At 39.8% G+C, this 15,868-nt stretch overlaps 5 protein-coding genes across 5 annotated transcripts; 2 read left to right on the top strand and 3 right to left on the bottom strand.

The window, feature by feature from the left end:
* Positions 1–114: 114 nt before the first annotated feature.
* LOC6566813 (immunoglobulin-binding protein 1) lies at positions 115–1,462 on the bottom strand. The gene is made up of 2 exons (XM_001992741.2): positions 1,256–1,462; positions 115–1,189 (listed from the first exon to the last, which is right to left on the bottom strand). The coding sequence occupies exons 1-2, from the start codon at positions 1,385–1,387 to the stop codon at positions 200–202; spliced, it is 1,122 nt and encodes a 373-aa protein (XP_001992777.1). The 5' UTR covers positions 1,388–1,462; the 3' UTR covers positions 115–199.
* A 171-nt stretch (positions 1,463–1,633) lies between these two features.
* Positions 1,634–2,629, bottom strand: LOC6566812 (glutaredoxin 3). Its single transcript, XM_001992740.2, has 3 exons — positions 2,317–2,629; positions 1,993–2,255; positions 1,634–1,939 (listed from the first exon to the last, which is right to left on the bottom strand). The coding sequence occupies exons 1-3, from the start codon at positions 2,524–2,526 to the stop codon at positions 1,762–1,764; spliced, it is 651 nt and encodes a 216-aa protein (XP_001992776.1). The 5' UTR covers positions 2,527–2,629; the 3' UTR covers positions 1,634–1,761.
* Positions 2,630–3,005: 376 nt separating this feature from the next.
* Positions 3,006–5,571, top strand: LOC6566425 (ribosomal RNA processing protein 1 homolog). Its single transcript, XM_001992739.2, has one exon. It carries the CDS (start codon positions 3,129–3,131, stop codon positions 5,211–5,213), a length of 2,085 nt encoding a protein of 694 aa, XP_001992775.1. The 5' UTR covers positions 3,006–3,128; the 3' UTR covers positions 5,214–5,571.
* Positions 5,572–9,902: 4,331 nt separating this feature from the next.
* On the top strand, positions 9,903–11,223 carry LOC6570087 (phenoloxidase-activating factor 2). The gene is made up of 2 exons (XM_001996267.3): positions 9,903–10,155; positions 10,221–11,223. The coding sequence occupies exons 1-2, from the start codon at positions 9,925–9,927 to the stop codon at positions 11,076–11,078; spliced, it is 1,089 nt and encodes a 362-aa protein (XP_001996303.1). The 5' UTR covers positions 9,903–9,924; the 3' UTR covers positions 11,079–11,223.
* Positions 11,224–13,167: 1,944 nt separating this feature from the next.
* On the bottom strand, positions 13,168–14,224 carry LOC122322420. Its single transcript, XM_043214419.1, has 3 exons — positions 13,975–14,224; positions 13,369–13,622; positions 13,168–13,306 (listed from the first exon to the last, which is right to left on the bottom strand). The coding sequence occupies exons 1-3, from the start codon at positions 14,038–14,040 to the stop codon at positions 13,168–13,170; spliced, it is 459 nt and encodes a 152-aa protein (XP_043070354.1). The 5' UTR covers positions 14,041–14,224.
* Between the last annotated feature and the right edge of the window lie 1,644 nt (positions 14,225–15,868).

Below are 15,868 nucleotides of genomic sequence, written 5' to 3'. Positions count from 1 at the left end.
TACGTAGTAGTCATGTTATATTTGTAAATAAATATTAAATGACACTTGCAAATCACCTCAAACAAAAAATGAATGGTTTACTGTTATTTATCCAACTAGACAGATTATGGGTTAAAATTGAGATGCAGCTCATTGTTTATTTAAAATTACGAAATACTTTATTCATGATTTGTATGTGTAGAAAAATTGAGTATGTAGTTTAACTACGATTGTGCCGGTTTCCATCACCACGTCGGACAACATCTTTGTATTCATCCATGCGCCGCATACGTGCCAAATACTCGGGATCGTCATCCTCCACCTGCAGCTCGACAACTGCCTTCTCCTCGTCTTCTTGTTCATTGGGATCCAGTGCGGCGGCAATTGCTTTCTCCTGATTTATCTTCGCCATTTTCTGCTCGTCGGGAAAGATGCCTTCGTCGACACGTTGCTGATAGAACTCATCGACAGACATGATCGGTAAACTGGGATAACCCAAACCAAAGACTGCCTTCTGAGCGGCATTTCGTGTTATGATAAATGGTTGCAGCGGTTTTGGCTTCGACTCGCCATGATGATGTGAATGATGTCCATGACTGTGGCCATTTCCCCGGTCAAAACCTTGCATATTTGAGAACTGCATATCTTCGTCCGCCTTTTTGTGGGCCAGACGCATTTTTAACATCTCTTTCATCATGTGCAGATTATCCAATTCCTGCTTAGCTTCGATGATGCTCTTCTGTAAATATTTCAAAAAGAATTCGCGACGCACTTCATCATCGGCGCTTTTGTTCTTGACGATATTGCGCATGCGGGACATATATTCGTCGATTTCCTTCATCTTGCGGAATTGTGCGATTTTCTCATTGCGATTGGATGCCGCTTCCTTCAATTCTTGTAGTTCACTTTTCTGCTGTGCTGCATCCGTCTTATTGTCCTGCTCCGCTTTATTCATGGGCCCATCATAGAGCTCGTATTCGTGACAGCGCTTGAGGTGATCTTTAAAATAGACCTCACCCAACTCCAGTGCCTCTGTATTATGCTGATTGTGAATCTTGGTGGTAAGCTTCCCCAAGAAATATGGCAGCAGCATAAAGGGAAGAGAATCCGTGGAGACCTCATCAATCAGTTCGTTGGAACTGAACATGCTGACTTGATTAACAATAACCGTGGCCTGCTCAAAGTGTCCCATTGCAGTTTTCACTTTATTCTGTATTAAAGATATTTTGATCATGTTTATATTTTTTGCATGGCTAAATTGCTTGCATTTTCTTACCTGAAACTCGGTTCCATTGAAGGGTAACTCGGTAGTTTCTAGCTCGTCAATCAAATTCCAGCCACTTAAAAAGATGTCGTAAAGCTTCTTTTCATCGCCATCAGGTGCGACAGCAGCATTGGCTTCAGCCATATTCAATTATTGTGAAATGAAAATATAATTTTCCAGTAAAATGTTTTGCAAGCCGCCTTTATCAGCTGATAAATGTATGTACATTGCTAAGCAACTCTGCAACAGTGTTGCAAAACGACACACATGGATATGTAGCTGCTTGCAGTGTACCGTATAATAAAAATGAATTAACGTGCATTAAGATTTTGAAGTACGTGTATGGTTTCAAATATGTATATTTTAGAGTTATAGATTTTAAAACAGTACACATCTAAGAGCATTCAAATTGCCATTTTTTCTTTTATTTTTGTCTATCAAAATCAATGGAAATTGTAAATTTGTGTCAAGCAAAGTTTGTTCCTGATTTCGTTTGTCCAAATATGTTGGCTGGCATATTAGCCCTTGAGTGATGCTTCCAGCTCGTTGTTAGCCAACAGTTCCTTTATGATGTCTAGGCCACCAATTAGTTCGCCCTTAACATATACTTGTGGATATGTCGGCCAGTCTGAATAAGTCTTTAAGCCCTGGCGCACTTCTTCATCGGAAAGAATGTCAAAAGTCTCATATGGCAAACTGTAAGAAATGTGCAGTTTAGTTAAATAAAGTAATGACATTAATAAACATACTTTGTTTCGTTAACAATCGCAATAAGTTGCTTTGAGAAGCCACAGCGTGGAGCGTTTCGATCGCCCTTCATGAATATCATTAGCGGCGCCTTATTGATGAGCGCCTTCAGACGATCTTCCAGCGATTGTCCCGTTGACGCAGCGCTGCTTGCACTTTCGGCCAGTTTTTTAGATTTGCTGCTAAGGGCTGCAATATCGACACCATCCACACGATCCACAGCGGAGCCCTTGGTGAAGAATATGACAGTCGGCACTGCCTCAATCTGGCAAGAATTTATAGAATTTTTACATTTGTATATTAGCTAAATGTAATGCACTCATTACCTGATGTTTCATTGATATTTCGGGGAATTTTTCGGCATTGAGCGTGATGAATTGCAATTTATCACCTAGAATGCTCGCCAGCTCCTTGAGGACATCTTTGACCTGTGCACATTGCTCGGCCCAGTCGGCTTCGAAGAGCGCAACGGTCGTTTTATTGGCGCTAATATATTTTTGATATTCTTCGGGATTTTCTACAGTTAACACTGACATATTTAAGCTAAATTTTGTGAAATTTTAACTCTTTAAAGCCAATTAAGTTGAAATTGCTATTTAGAATGTCAGCTGGCGAAAAGTGCTGCCCAGCGTCGTTTTATATTCAGTGTTAAGAGCCAACTAACTCCATATTTGCCAAAAAAATATACTACATCCCGATGAGTGTCGTTATGCGTGCTTACGTCATAGATGGCAAAAAATTCTAAAATAATTAAATACCATTTAAAAAAGTGCTTAAGTGATCATGCAATTTATAAAAGGATGCTGAAAGCTTTATTTGCTTAAAATATATAGGATTTTTAGATACTTTTTCGAAGTAGAAACTATAAATTCTGAAATATAACTATATATAACTATCGAATGTAAACCCAGAGCTGTGCACGGCGTTACCTTCTATCTTCTTGAATATTGAGAGCATGCATCTCAACTCAACAAGTGTTGTAAAACGTTGCGAGCGTACCATCAAAAATTAATCGATTTGTACGAGGCCGCACAACACGTGCGCCCTCCTCTCTCGTAGCAACCGCATTCAATACACACACCGAAGGAATTCGCAAAAAAAAAACGTAAAATTCCTATCGTTTAGTTAATAATCAATTATGGTTACGAGAAAAAGGTCAACTAAGCGCAGCGCCCATGTGGCTGCCATTGACCAAGAAAACGAAAGCGAAAATGACGGCGCCTCACAGCCCAAAGTGCCGAAGGAGCTGTTGGTAATTGCACAGGAGGTGAAAATAGTGCGTGCCCTCGCCTGCAATGACTTAACAAAGCGCAATCGTCAAATCCGCAAACTGCGCAAATGGTTCCAGCTGCGTGCTGTTAGCTCTTTTCCATTTAATGAGGACGACTTCATGCGCATATGGAAGGGTCTGTACTACAATGTTTGGATGTCGGACAAACCGCTGGTGCAGGAAGATCTAGCCGAGCAGTTGGCTCAGATGGTGGATAGCTTTGGCGGCAACACCGCCTGCAGCGTTGCGTATTTCAGCGCATTCATGCGAACCATGTGCCAGGAGTGGTTCGGCATTGATCAGTGGCGCATGGATAAATTTCTGATGCTTGTGCGTCGCATGCTGCGCTATATGCTGCGCGTGCTAAAGAAAAGCAAATGGTCACCGGATCTGATACAGACATTCAATACGAGCATGCAGCAATCAGTGCTTGCGGATCAGCCGAAATCCCGTGGCCTCACAATGCACTACATGGACGTCTTCTTTGAGGAGCTGGCCAAGGCGGCAAATGAAGAGATCAGTGCCGAGCAGGTTAATCTATTTGTTCGACCATTCGTACACTATATGGGCACACAACGAGATGCCAAACTGGTAGCCCAGTGTCGCACCCGAGTCCTCAACCATTTGCTCTATCAGAGCGAACTGGGTCGCGAGTACAGCGAGAAGTATAAGGCATGGAAGGAAATGGGTTTTCCCAGCGCCTCAATCGATGATGTTGAGAAGCTAGATTCTGGCTTCGATGAGGAAGAGGAGGAGGAGGGTGAGGAGCAGCAGCAGCAGCAGCAACAACCAGAGGCCATATCCCTCGATCCACGCGCTGGAAATGTGGATGTGCTTATGCCCGAACTGCCGTTCAATGCGACTTGCGTGCTGGATGAGCTGCAAACACTGCTGCGCAACAATGAATACAACAGCAAGCGTCGCAAGGGACTGCGAAAAATCCAACACATATTCGAGACATATGCGGGTGGCGAGTTTCCACTGGGTGTGCGCAACATGCCCAAGCCCGAAGGCACCACCATGGCCGATCTGGTTGAGCAGAAGATTGCTGCTGCAGATGAGTTTGAAGAGACGAGTTTTGGCACTGGCCGCAACCTAAAAAAGCTTAGCAAATCCAAGCGTAAGCGTCTGCTCAAGTCTATTAACTTTGATGAGGTCGATGAGGATAACTTTGATGAGATCATAAGCAAGGCGATGTCACCCAAGCTGCAGAAGCAAGTGAAACGCAATGAGAAGATGCGTTCCAGCATAAACAATGCCTGGGTCATTGAGGACTTGGAGGAGGAGCAGGAGGAGGTTGACGATGTAAGTGCCGAGAAAATACCGAAGCCAAACAAGATCAAGCCAGTTAAAGAGCAAGTAAAAAAGGCCAAGAAGCAGTTAACACCAAAAGCTAAGGAGCCGAAACCCAAGAAAAAGCTCTCCGAACAGAAATCGACAGCGGAAGAAGTGACTGAAACTGCACCAGTGCCAGTGGAAGTTCCACCGTCAACGCCAGCGTCAGCATCAGCATCAGCCCCATCGGTAGCTGCACCAGCTGCATCCACTGAAGAAGACATGCCCAAGCCAAGCAACGGCTGGAATGAGCCGCTCCAGCTTGGTGAAGAAGAATATTTTGTGCCGTCGCGCATGGTGCAGCTGAAACAGGCCAATAACAAACTTTTGCTTAATCCACTCGCTGCTTCGGCCACGACCAAGACGATAGTGCAGCGACAAAAGTTTGCCACGCCACAAATGCCAAAAAGCAGCGGCAGTAAACGGGTGCGCATTGTGACGAAGTGCAACAGCGCCTATCCCAAAAGCGATTACTATCGTCAGCTGAAGTTGTCGCCGCAGGTGCCGTACGATGCGAATCGGCTGCCCGGCAAGAGCGCCCTCAAGCCACACGTGCTACCCGGTCCGATTAATCCTAGTTACACGAAGCGCAAGCGGCTGTTCAACGATACGCTGTGACGTTGCGTAAACTGGCTGCGACTGGACTGGATGGAGGATTAAATGATGAACTGAGCGATTTACCGATCCGACTAGTAACCAATTTCGATAGTCTTTTAGCCCTACTCGATGTGGACACAGGATAGATTCGAATGCTTCTGTTATATGTGGACAGTTTAGCGAATGCAAATCGGGCATTAGCTGGCATAGTTAAGACGGTATATAATATGTACTAGATATTTTTACATACACATATACATATGTATTAGTATGCTTATTATGTTTCCATCATTTTTTGCTTGTAGATTATTTTCATGTTCAATATGCAACACATTTTGAATTCATACTAAAAGTGGAATAAAATTAAATATAAATGTGATTCCTACCGGCTTTCAATGAATTATTTATCTTAAAGTAACCTAAATCCAAATCCAACATCTCATCACGGGAAAATACATCTGTCCGAACGAAGTTCGCCTATTAAACTCATCTATCGAGGATATTATAAATAAGTTGTCAATAGAGTATATAGGTTCTTGATAAGCATCACTTGCTAAGTCGATGTAGCCATTCAATTTTTAATTTTTTATCTTAATGATACTTGATATAAATTCATATTTTAGGTTCATTAAATTATGACTCTGGAACAACGAACGTTTTTAAAAATATTTCTGTAAATCGATATATATATTTCAAAATACACAGTTCATTAACATTTTGCAGGCAAGGTAATAATTTTACAAAGCAGATTTTTGATTTTTTTTATTGTTCATGCTAATTTTGTGTGAGGACATTAAAAAAATAAGAAAGAATTTCTCGATAGCGGAATAGCCTGCTCTCATACGGCTCCTTGAGTTTAAAAAAAAAAGTAATATTGACAAACACAAATCAGATGCTGCAAAATGGAAGTGAAAGGAGCAGACGGAAACACATTTCTCAATAACAGGCGTTTGCCGTGAATGCAAACTTGTCTGCGAGACAGGTGTATGCACTCGAAGCAAGGTGATGAAGACCCGCCGACAAGTGCAAAATTGGCAAATATGTCGGGAACAATGATTGCTATGATGGCTGATTCCGCAACAGACCAAACGAATTCATTTGACAGTGATGCATGTAAGATTCTGTGCCAAAGTTTTTGGTGTGACTCACAGTCCGTTGCTTGTTACTGTTAACCTCAATTTTTAACTGAAAATAAGCAAATGAAATGGATATTCCATTGCCCTGATATTTATGTTAAGTTGTCATTTAGAGACATGGCTTTAAATTTAATGGCAAACATTTATTTTATTTCACATATTCACATCCTTGTAGAGAGTACTATATTTATGTCATAAGATGTGTAACGCATTGAAGAAGACGTTTCCGCTCCACCCTAAAGTATAAAGAATAAATTTCTTGATCAGCAACACTAGTCGAGTTTATATTTTGTACACCTATTTTTTTTTTTTGTTTTAGGTCTATCTTGATGACACTAGGCATATATCCGAGCTTTTGCTTTGCACGGATCCATTAAATCATATATTTGACATAGAAACAATTGGCGATAAGCCTTAAGTTATTGGATCGAGATAGGTTTAGACATACATATCCATTCTAAACAGCAAAATATTATTAGAAAAATGAAATATAAGTAATGAAATAGAAAACATCTGAAATAAATTTAGCTTAAAAAGAAAAACATGTTTTTTTTATTTAAGTTTTTATGCAATTAAATTAGTGTTCAGTAAAGAAAACTAAAACTCAAATCGACGAGTTTACTGGTTAACAATACTAATTTGATTTCATATTATCTGTGAGTTAATTAATTAATAATTAACTAATTAAAATGCGAAAAATATATATACTTTTCAGAAAAGTCACATATAATGTCAATTTCAAGACGACATTCCAAGAACCAGCTCTTGCAGTTCAATCGAAACTAAATTAATGCTAGAAGTTGCACCAGCAAGCAGCAAGCCTGAAGGGAGAAAAAAGGAAGCTGATTAAAATTCAGCAGCACTTCTTTCATTGCGCGAATCTGCGCGCTTAGGAAAAACACGATGCCGAAATGCTTCAAAGAAAATCTATAGAGGACGACGATACACTAGAGAGAAAACTTCAAATCGAGCTGTTGGAGTTGGAATTAAGGAAAAAGAAAGAGAAGCCAAATAACTAATTCAATTACTTCTGAAGTTCATAACTTTTTTCTCATTATCTTATAAGAATTGGAAAATTTAAACTATCGCTTTAAACTCAGCTTATAATTGATAATAATAAAATGGTTTAGTGGAAGAGACAGCCAAGCTAATAACTTTTTTGTTTAATTATTTTATTACAATCGGAAATAGATACTTTTCTTTTAGAGGTATTAGAAGCTTTACATTGTCGTTTTGAAGTAAACCCAGCATTTTTATGCAAAGAATTAGGCACTCAATTAAATACCATTTTCCCAAAAATTCTGCTCAATGCAATTGCAATTTGCTCTCATTTCTCTTCAACATATTTGAGTGGAGCGACTTGCAGTTAAGAGTAGAGACCACTCAAAGGATATGCAACGTTTCACTCCACTCACAGAAATGCTGAGTCAATAAATGAGCTCAACTGCGCCTAAGAGAGCACTGTGCCAAATGCACTAGAGTCATAATATATTAAAGAGACAGAGTTATATGTGAGTGTACTTTATCCGAAGAGTAAGCTCCATGAAAGCGACTCAGTTTACATTCAGTCGAGTTGCACTCTAATAAAATGAGCAATATTAACATTCGGGAACATTCACTCATTGTTTGTTCATATCGTTTCAGTCCAAATACTTATTCTTATAGATTTTTAATTGGCAATATTTGGCAAGATTTTTGTAAATTTTTTATCAGCTATAACCGCTGACTGGCTACAAAATAAATGAATAATTGTAATTTATTAAAATAGATTTATTAAAACTTAAGAATTGATTTATCTTTTACAATTAATAATTAACATTTCCTGCTTTCATACCAAACCAAGCCGAGTTATTTAAACACTTCACTGGAACTATGTCTTTCAAACAATTTAAAATATTTATTTTTTACAATGCATTGGCATATTTAGCGTTCACAACAAAATGCGATTGCATTATTTACGTGGCCATTTGCGAAAGGTTAAAATCGGCAATCACCTCTGAATTTACAAAAAAAAAAATTATATATGGTTTGTACCATGGGAAATGAACTTCCGATTCATTCAACAAAAGCACATAATAAATTTTCATATTAATTGAAAATGTTCACCACAAAATCATAGGAAAAACACGTAGTATGAAAGAAAATACCAACTGTTGAAGGAGTGGGCGGGGCTGGGCGTACAGCCAGCTGTAGTATATTTGATATGAGCATATAAATCACCATTCTGTTAGATGCAATAACATTTAATTTCCTTGAGGATAACATCTGTTAAAAGTGTTTGAACACGATTTAACAAATTAAGTTTTACATAACAATAGCAGGCGCAGCATAATAGAAAATAACACGATGACACGAGGACAGCAAGGACAGTCAGGACAAGGTGACAACTGCTCTTCTTTCTCCTCCTTAATCTCCTCCATCTAAGGCCAGGCGACTATGCACACTTTTGGCGCGTGCCTCGCACCCAATGTCGTCCTGTTGACAATCTATTTAAGATGCGTAAATCTCAGTTAAACAAGCTGCCGGCACTTAGAGTGCAGCAAATAAGTATAAACCAAACCAAACCAAACCAAACCACTCACTTGAGTTGTGTATCTATCAAACTATACGGGCGAACCATCCCTATTCATCTTCGCATTCACTTCCACATTCACATTCACATTCGCATTCACTATTGCAATTCACATGCACCCGGAGGCCCCAAAGTGTGTCTGTCTGTTTGTCTGCCTGTCTGTATGGGGCTGTGCTTGTGGCCAACTGTCTGACATGTTCTATGCACATCTTGTGTATTAAAACTTGTCGAAATTTTATTCAATTTACGTGCACTTAAGCGACGATTGTGCATTAAGATATGACGCAAAAGTTGCACAGCCTTCTTTATCTAATGCTAAGTAATAGATACGGATACGTGTTGATGTCGCAAAAAAATAAAATAAAATGTAAACATGAGAAAATGAAATGCAACTGCTTTTCCGTGTGCCGAATATTAAATACACTTGCACATAAATTTATTTAAATGTTCAACCATCTAACTAAATAGCATCTTAACCCTTAATTACTACTGGTTAGCTGAGCATGTATATTTGCAAATATCCGGAAATTTGTCTTTAAAAATGTGGTTTCAAAAAGTGATTATGATATTATTTAGTCAGTTAGTTAAATTTCTTAAAGTAACTTACAAATCTTTACTTACCACTGATTAATAATTTGTATTTATTAAAATAGATTTATTAAAACTTTGGAATTGGTTTTTGTATAATTTGTGTAATTAGACAAACATATACCTATACCAAAATAGTAAATCATATTTGTTATTTGTTAGTTAGCTTATTAGTCCTGGGCATTATTAACTGCCTAATAAAGCTTAAGAACTCTCGATTTGAAGAAAAGTGAAAATCATTTTGATTAGATTCCTTAAGCATTTGCTATGATTGGGTGTCAAGTGACAGTGGGCTATTTTTAGATCCTACAGTCACACTTTAAGCTATATTTAACCCAATCAAAAACCGAGCTTGACCTTTCGTGAGTCTTCTTGGGGGCTATAAAAAGCCCGAGGCCATTTCAGATGACAGTTCAAGAGCAGACTGCTTGTTAACATGGAGATCTCTCAAATGGTGTTCTGGACAATATTTCTAATATCGGCGGTGGTCGGCAGTGATGAATCTGAACGCTATACGACCTGTGCTCCAGAGAAACACTGTGTGCCTTACGATTTGTGCTATGATGGCATCTCTGTGGATGGTAATTTTTATCCCGATCGCAGTCGGACGCTTCTCGATGAGCAGCATTGTCACTATATGGAAAAATGTTGCAATATAACTGAACCGGTAAATAATCCAAACTGCACAGATACTTTGCATTATGCTCTATTGCAAATCGCTTAAATTTACAGCTTCCGGATACAAGAATTTATAAATACAATGATTCTATGATGACACTTCAACATTGTGGTTCTCGTTTGGATCTATGGCTCCATTTGCGTCCGTTGGGCTACAAGAAGCGGGAGGCCAAATTTGCCGAGTTTCCCTGGCTGGTGGCCATCTATCGCGCCAATGGATATTTATGCAGTGGTGCTCTAATCACACCACATGCAGTTCTAACCGCTGCACACTGTGTACAGAACGATGCCGCATCCGATTTGCATTTGGTGGCCGGCGAGTGGGATGCGGCGGTGCAGTTAGAACCATTGACGCATCAGGAACGTGCAGTGGCCGATTTGGTGCTGCATCCAAACTACACCCAATCGCCCTCAGGTCACAATATAGCGTTGCTGCTGCTCCATCCGGAATCGCCCTTTGAGCTGGCTCCGCACGTGCAAGTCATTTGCCTGCCGCCGCCGCAATTCATCTACAACTTCAGTCAGTGCTATGTGGCAGGCTGGCGACGCGCCGACTTCAATGGCAACGAGACGCTGCCGAAGCGTTCGCCACTCTTCGTCCTACCCCGGGATCAGTGTGCATCGAAACTGCGCTTGGCAATATTGGGTCGTCGCTATGCGCTCAATGATACGCTGCTCTGCACCGGCGGCGACAAGGACGATTTCGTTTGTGGCGATATGGGCGCCATTCCCCTCATGTGTCCATTGCCTGGCAGCGATGATCGGTTTATGCTCGCCGGACTGCTGGCACGTGCGACCCGCTGCGATGCTCCCCAACTGTTGGGCATCTACTCGAACATCAAGTTCTACAGGCGCTGGATAGATCACAAGCTGAGAGAACGAGATCTGGACATTAGACAATATATGTTGTAAGGCAGATTAAGCGATGACTAAACGAGTAAGCATGCTCAAGTCGAGAGAGCTCGCTGTCCCTTTCTTAATATATATATATATATAGTATAACTTTAGAGTTGATCAACATTATCACTAAGTGTATTAAATAATTGTTGGAAAGTTACACCTCTAAAATTGGGGCTTTCTTGGTATTGGAAATCGATTTCAATCGATAATCGCGAAACGGGCGGAGTTATCAAAAATATTTAATTAAATATGAGCGTTGTATGCGAGAACTTATATTCCAAAATTTGAGCATCCAGACAGGCGGACATGTCCAGATCGAAGTGGTTTTGATTCTTATCAAGAATATATATGGAGATATTTCTCTCTGTCTGTTACATACTCTTGCACAGCTTCATTATACCCTTTTAACCCATTTTTAGTGGGTGAAGGGTATTCATTTAACTGGAATTTTCCGAGAAAGTGTTTGTTTATCCATATACGTAAATATTTATCAGCTGAAAAGACGTCTGTGCTTGTAATGCTGTAAAAGTATAAACAAAATTTGAGCCAGTTGTGTTTAAGTGTAAAATTGTGTGGCGAATATATAATTACATAACAATTCAAATTACGTTAGCCAGCCTGTAACAGTGTCAGTTTTGCGAATGGATTCGATTGGATCAAATATGCCGAAATACGATAACGCAGTGCCAAACTCAACTATAAGAGCACTTCAGCTTTAAGGGTAAATGTTCAGTTTAAAATTAATTGTTAAATTGAGCGGATGCGACTATTGTTGAGTGCATTTATTGGAAATGCTTTGCGGTCGCCTGTTATTTCTGTTGCTTGATGTTGTTTTGTTGGTGCACGGACAGCTTTCCGTTTTTGGGGCACCCTACGAGGATGATTTTGTCGATGTGCAGTTCAAGGACTGTAAAAGCTGCGAACATAATTTTCGCAATATGGTGTTCCTGCTAAAGAGATCAGATGAAAGTGAAAAACCTACCATTTCAATTTATTCAATTGTGGTGCTGCTCATGTGGCTCTGCCTGGGCGTACTGGTGGTGCTACAACGTTGGCGCAAACGGATAATTGGCGCATACCGCGCGCAAGATTAATTGCCTTGACCTTTGTTAATTTCAAATCAATAAACTCCTTTATAAGCTAAAATTATTTTTAATTTCAATATACAGTTGAACTTCTTAAGTCTACCATCTGCCCCTTAAGAATTACACTTTTAGAAACTTTAAATATAAGAATTGAGACAAACTGAAATTTTAGTTTAAAGAAAATTTAAACGAAAAAAGACAAATGCGTTAATTGACCTGGGCAGAGGCACCTAGTCTCAGACAAGCCTAAAGTCGCTTAGGTGACTTTAATCAATATCGATTTAAGCAAGTTGCATCTATTCGGAATAATGGCCTTAGAATACTCATCGTTTGCTTGACAAAACATTTGTAGACTAAGAAATCAGGTAACTAAATTTCTTATAGACTGTATTGTTGGTTTTGTGGCAGTGAGGAGGAATCGTTAAAGCACATCATAGCAAATTGCGACGCCTTAACCAATTGAAGAAACATGTCTTAAACTGCAACCCGTCAAAGATTTTCGCATTATGTTTGTTGAAAGGGCAGTGTATGATGCCCATCAAAAATTATAACATTAAGTTGAAGTTAGAGAAGTTTGACTTTAATATAAGTATACATGATAGTAAATTTAGCATATATAATTATTATTATTAATTTGTATTAGAATAACCAACTATTGTTATTTTTTAATTATTATTCTGCATAATGTATCCGATTTGCACATATTCAATAAATATTCTGATTAAATTATCGATTGAGTCTTGCTGGACTTGACGTCGAGCTTCGCTTTTGATAAAGTGAAATTGTTGTAAACGTGTTAAATAGAGCAAAATATTTTGCAGCAACACTTTCAGCCAAGTGCAACTGCAACGTCGAGTCACGTTTTGAGACTCTTTTCTGCTGGTTGACCACATTCAATCTGCATGAATTGTGCGTAAATCCTATAGATTACTTAATAATTGTGCGCTTGGGCCAACTGTGTGTCAACTGGTAGAACCTTACTGGGCACAAATTTGTCTTGTCGCACCGTTTGTCGTTCAACCCACCCATGCCGCCTGTCGGTGACGGCGAATCTGCCATTTTGGATGCGAGTCTGCTTGAATTATGACCAGTTTGCTGCTGCTGCTGCTGGTGGTGGTTCTGCTTTGCATGTCGCTGGTGTCGTCTCGATGGCGTCTAAATTGAAAATTGAAAAATTGCTTATTGCAATTTGTTGCCACAATCGGCTGACCATACACAGAAGCAGCAGCAGTAGCAGCAGCAGCAGCAGCTGCACCAGCAGAAACAGAGCATCCAGCCCAATACCGTTGCCGTTGCCGTTGCCATTGCCATTGCCGTAACCGTTCACATTGGCCGTAGTCGGTATCGTTACATGCTCTTTGCGCTTTTGAACTTCCGTTCGGCATTTGGCGTTGCACGTGCCGCCAAGTCCGGACAGTGAAAAGGTCCTGCTCGGTGCAGTCCACCACCCGCCGGCTGCTTTTCGTATTTCCTGTGCGAGAATTTAGCAATATATTTTTCTTATTTCGTTTGATGTCGCTCATGCCACGACTATCTCGTTGGCATGAGGCAACTGCAATGCCAAATGGCAAATGGCAACTAGCAACTGGCAACTGGCAACTGGCAACTACTGGAAGGCGTAGAGCGCAAAAAGGAAAATAGTAGAAAGAAAACTTTTGCATATTTTGTACTTTATGCTTGAAATATTTATGATCTCATGCAATTTGTGGCTTACTTTTGGTCGAGCGACTGTCCGTGTGTCTGTCTGTCTGTCTGTCTGTTTCTCCGGCCAGTTGTCTGCCTGGTTGCCTGCTTGCCTCGTTTGGCTTGGTTTGTCTGGTTACCATGGATGCCATCGAGCGACGTGTCTGCCAATCTGTGAAATATGCTGCTAATGCACTTATTGCCATTGCTATTGAATTTATATGGCAAGCGTCTCAGACTCGGTACTTGGTATACGGTATTTGGGTTTTTGTAGTCGTCAGTCTCGTAGAGTTGTGGTCTCTGCCTCTTGATAGTTACTCGGCAGAGCAATTTAAGACCAGTTTTATGGATTAAGTTCGCCATATGTCCAGCACTCAGCTTAATTGTGTTTCCGTTGCAGCATTTGTATCGAATAGGAAACTTTTATTATTATTATTAAACGCATAAACTATGAATATAACTCATAAATTCTATTTTGATATGTAAATACGAGTATATTCTGTTCATTAGATTCGACTGTAGCTTTCTTTGTCTTTAACATAAATAAAATGTATTATTTATTTAAAATTTCTAAATAAATTCATTTTTTAAAAATTTAAGTGTAATATTATTTTTTTTAAATATATTATACTATGTAATTATTAAAAATATATTAGAAAATTCGTGTTTTTTAATCATTTTGCTGGAAATATTTTTTTTATAGTGCCATTTTTTTTATTGATGTGGAGCCAGCGAAAAATGATTATTTAAATTATAAGAAAACTATCAGAGAATAGTTGCTGCACAATTTAACATCAAAGTATGTTAATTTTATATTTTTATTTATTTCTATATCTAGTTTTTTCTATTTTTTCTATTTTCTGGTCATTGTGTAAAGTGCCACTGCTGTGACTTTTGCATTTTTAACTTAGTTGGCGCCGACGTGACCCAGGCAGATTAATTGCCTCAGTAGGATTTGGATTTGGTATGTCTGGTGAATTTGTGGGGGGTGGTGCAATGAGGATGCCAGCCAAATGTCGTTGCTGTTCGTTTTGGCCTTTTGGCTGGGTTGTAAAAACCCGACTACCTAATTTATGGCGCACTAAATGAAAAAGCCCCCAAAGTGCATTTGAAGTTGCGATTCGTGTGTCGAGTTTGGACCCGGTCCCGGTCCCGAGCCTGGTCCGATCATTGGCCAATGCAGTTAAAGCGTCCAGCCATGGTGTTAACACAGCCACGAGGGAACACACAGCTTGAAATGGGTTTGTTTTGCAGTTCGCTGCATTTGCTTACCAGACTCGATTCGATTCATTTCGATTCGCTTTGATTCGATTTGATTCCATGAGTTGTGTTTTCTGTTTTTTTTTTTTGTGTGTGGAGCGGTCAAGCCAAGATCTAAACGAGTTTGGTGTTGGTTGTTAAGCTGAGCTGTGCTTTTGCGGTTTTGTTTGGTCAAAGTGCTTAATCAATTGGAAATCTATGTGTGGACAGCGATGGCCTTAAAGGCGTTAAGTCCATGTTTTATTAGCTGCGGAAATTCTGTAACAAATTTGTGAGCAATTTTCTTTGACCAACAGATATCGGACATCAGCAGACAACCCATTGTGAATCCCCTTTGCTCCATACTGCATACGCCTGCCTGTCTATTGCCGATTCTGGGCTGCAACTGCATGCGCTTCCGCTAAGGAAATTACCAAACAACGGGCACATCCGGTTGATATGCGGCGCCGCCTGTGGAGCTGCTGTCTCCCGCACTATTTTTATTTTTATTTTTTTTTCAGCTTCTCCAGCCGCTGACTCCCGGGTCTCGCGCAGCCATTTGCAGACATGGATTACAAGAGCACAAAAATGAAGGGAAATTAATGAAATGCCTAGAAGCATGCCATTTTCTTTTTCATTATTCTTTTATTTTTTTTGTTAAACTCCCACTGCTGCAGATACTGCTTTTGTTGCCTTTGTTGCGTGTTCATTTGACAATGGCTGGGGATTTGCAATTAACGTTGGGATTTTTAAAATTGCATTGCGGTGAGATGTTTACTTTAATTAGGTCTACTT

The sequence above is a fragment of the Drosophila grimshawi genome, unplaced genomic scaffold, assembly GCF_018153295.1.
Source record: "Drosophila grimshawi isolate 15287-2541.00 unplaced genomic scaffold, ASM1815329v1 contig_1377, whole genome shotgun sequence".
Taxonomy (NCBI): Eukaryota; Metazoa; Arthropoda; class Insecta; order Diptera; family Drosophilidae; genus Drosophila; species Drosophila grimshawi.
The sequence above is the reverse complement of the archived record's forward strand: the minus strand, read 5'-3'. Positions and strand labels throughout refer to the sequence as shown.

Bases quoted from the DNA above. Each gene is read 5' to 3' on its own strand.
- LOC6566812 (XM_001992740.2), bottom strand. From the start codon at position 2,526: ATGTCAGTGTTAACTGTAGAAAATCCCGAAGAATATCAAAAATATATT. The intron at 2,256-2,316 runs GTAATGAGTGCA...AATTCTTGCCAG, and splicing joins AAATATCAATGAAACATCAG to ATTGAGGCAGTGCCGACTGT. The intron at 1,940-1,992 runs GTATGTTTATTA...CATTTCTTACAG, and splicing joins GCGATTGTTAACGAAACAAA to TTTGCCATATGAGACTTTTG.
- LOC6566813 (XM_001992741.2), bottom strand. From the start codon at position 1,387: ATGGCTGAAGCCAATGCTGCTGTCGCACCTGATGGCGATGAAAAGAAG. The intron at 1,190-1,255 runs GTAAGAAAATGC...TCTTTAATACAG, and splicing joins TCAATGGAACCGAGTTTCAG to AATAAAGTGAAAACTGCAAT.
- LOC6566425 (XM_001992739.2), top strand. From the start codon at position 3,129: ATGGTTACGAGAAAAAGGTCAACTAAGCGCAGCGCCCATGTGGCTGCC.
- LOC122322420 (XM_043214419.1), bottom strand. From the start codon at position 14,040: ATGGCAATAAGTGCATTAGCAGCATATTTCACAGATTGGCAGACACGT. The intron at 13,623-13,974 runs GTAACCAGACAA...ATTCTCGCACAG, and splicing joins GTCGCTCGATGGCATCCATG to GAAATACGAAAAGCAGCCGG. The intron at 13,307-13,368 runs GTGTATGGTCAG...TTTTCAATTTAG, and splicing joins CTGCTACTGCTGCTGCTTCT to ACGCCATCGAGACGACACCA.
- LOC6570087 (XM_001996267.3), top strand. From the start codon at position 9,925: ATGGAGATCTCTCAAATGGTGTTCTGGACAATATTTCTAATATCGGCG. The intron at 10,156-10,220 runs GTAAATAATCCA...TTAAATTTACAG, and splicing joins GTTGCAATATAACTGAACCG to CTTCCGGATACAAGAATTTA.